Genomic DNA, 1,791 nt, shown 5'->3' on the forward strand with positions numbered 1-1,791 from the left:
CCTGCTCCATCCCCGCTCCCACGGCCCCTCTGTCTGGGCCGGAGCAGCTGCAGCCCCCAGGCTCAGCTCTGCTGCGCTTCAGGCAAGGCTCAAGTTGTGTTGGGAAAGCAAACCTGGATCCTTCCATCCCATCCTATGGATCCCATCCCATGGATCCCATCCCATGGATCCCGTCCTATGGATCCCATCCCATGGATCCCACCCCATGGATCCCATCCCATCCCACTCCACCCCACATCCCAAGGAGTGGGGCAGGAGCTGTTTCCATGCCCACAGGCTCTGCCTGTGTCCCGTGGTCCCTGCGCTGTCCCTGTCCTGTCCCCACTGTCCCTGTGCTGTCCCCCTGTCCCTGTGCTGTCCCCGTGTCCCCCTGTCCCCCTGTCCCCCTGTCCCGCTGTCCCGCTGTCCCGGACGCTCACATGGAGGACAGGCTCTCCTGCGGGGACGTCCCTCGGCAGCCGAAGCCGCAATCCTCCAGGTCCGGCTCTGTGCGGGGACAGGGACAGAGGGCCCGGGGTCAGCGGTGCCGGGCACGGCCGGAGCCCGGAGTGACCCCGGTGTGACCCCGGTGTGTGCCTGGTGTGACCCCGGTGTGTGCCCGGTGTGATCCCGGTGTGTGCCCGGTGTGACCCCGGTGTGATCCCGGTGTGACCCCGGTGTGATCCCGGTGTGATCCCGGTGTGATCCCGGTGTGATCCCAGTGTGATCCCGGTGTGTGCCCAGAGTGACCCCGGTGTGATCCCGGTGTGTGCCCGGTGCGATCCCACAGGAGGGAACTGGGCGGTACCGGGCGGCACCAAAACCGAATGGCCCCAAACAGCCCCAAACAGCCCCGGGGAGCAGCTCCTGGCACCACCTGGCACCTCCTGGCACCTCCTGGCACCTCCTGGCACCTCCTGGCACTGCCTGGCACCGCCTGGCACCTCCTGGCACCGCCTGGCACCTCCTGGCACCGCCTGGCACCTCCTGGCACTGCCTGGCACCTCCTGGCACCACCTGGCACCGCCTGGCACCTCCTGGCACTGTCTGGCACCTCCTGGCACTGCCTGGCACCACAGCACAGCGTGGCCACCCCGGTAAGGTCCCCCCGAGCCCGCCGCAGCCCCAGGAGCCGCTTTTCCCGGAGCTGCTGGGAAGGAGCGAGGGCTGAATCCCTGCCCCGGTGGATCCGGGAATCCCGGGGGATCGGCTGCCGCTCTCCAGGCCGGGACAGAGCCGATGTGGTTGGAAAACAGCTCCAAGGTCAGCCAGGATTGGGGATCCTTCCCCCACAGCCGGCCGCGGTTCCAGAAGGTTCCTGGCTCCTCTCTAAGGAGCTTTTCCAGGGAATCAGGGAATGGAAGCCTGGAAAAGCCCTCCAAGGTCAGCAAGGGCAATCATTAACCCGGCTCAGCCGTGTCCCCAAGCGCCACATCCGCGCCTTTCCGAGCAATTCCAGGGATGAGGTCCTGTCCCTTTCCGTGCGGAAAAATTCCTGAATATCCCATCCAAACCTCCCCCGGCCCAGCCTGAGCCCTCTCCTCCTGTCCCTGTCCCCAGGGAGCAGAGTCCCCTCCTGGCAGGGATTTCTGGAGATCCAGGAAGTCCCTCCCGATCCCACTTTTCCCCAGGATAAACATTCCCAGCTCCTTCAGCCGCTCCCGGCACTCCAAACCCTTCCCTGGACACGCTCCAGCCCCTCCGTGTCCTCCTTGGGGAGATCCCAGAACAGCCCCCAGGATCTGAGTGTGCCCTCAGCGGCGCCCAGAACCTTCCAGAACCATCCAGAACCATCCAGAACCATCCAGAACC

General features: G+C 65.7%; 1 protein-coding gene across 1 annotated transcript in view; it reads right to left on the minus strand.

Moving 5' to 3' along the window:
* Positions 1 to 1,791, minus strand: part of LOC107199019 (MLLT6, PHD finger containing) — a 46,105-nt gene that overhangs the window by 16,560 nt on the left and 27,754 nt on the right. Inside the window, exon 7 of the mRNA XM_033511641.1 lies at positions 420 to 519. Coding sequence (XP_033367532.1) covers positions 420 to 519 — 100 coding nt within the window. The remainder of the gene's footprint in view (positions 1 to 419; positions 520 to 1,791) is intronic.

This window comes from Parus major, unplaced genomic scaffold (genome assembly GCF_001522545.3).
Source record: "Parus major isolate Abel unplaced genomic scaffold, Parus_major1.1 Scaffold408, whole genome shotgun sequence".
NCBI classification, from domain to species: domain Eukaryota; kingdom Metazoa; phylum Chordata; class Aves; order Passeriformes; family Paridae; genus Parus; species Parus major.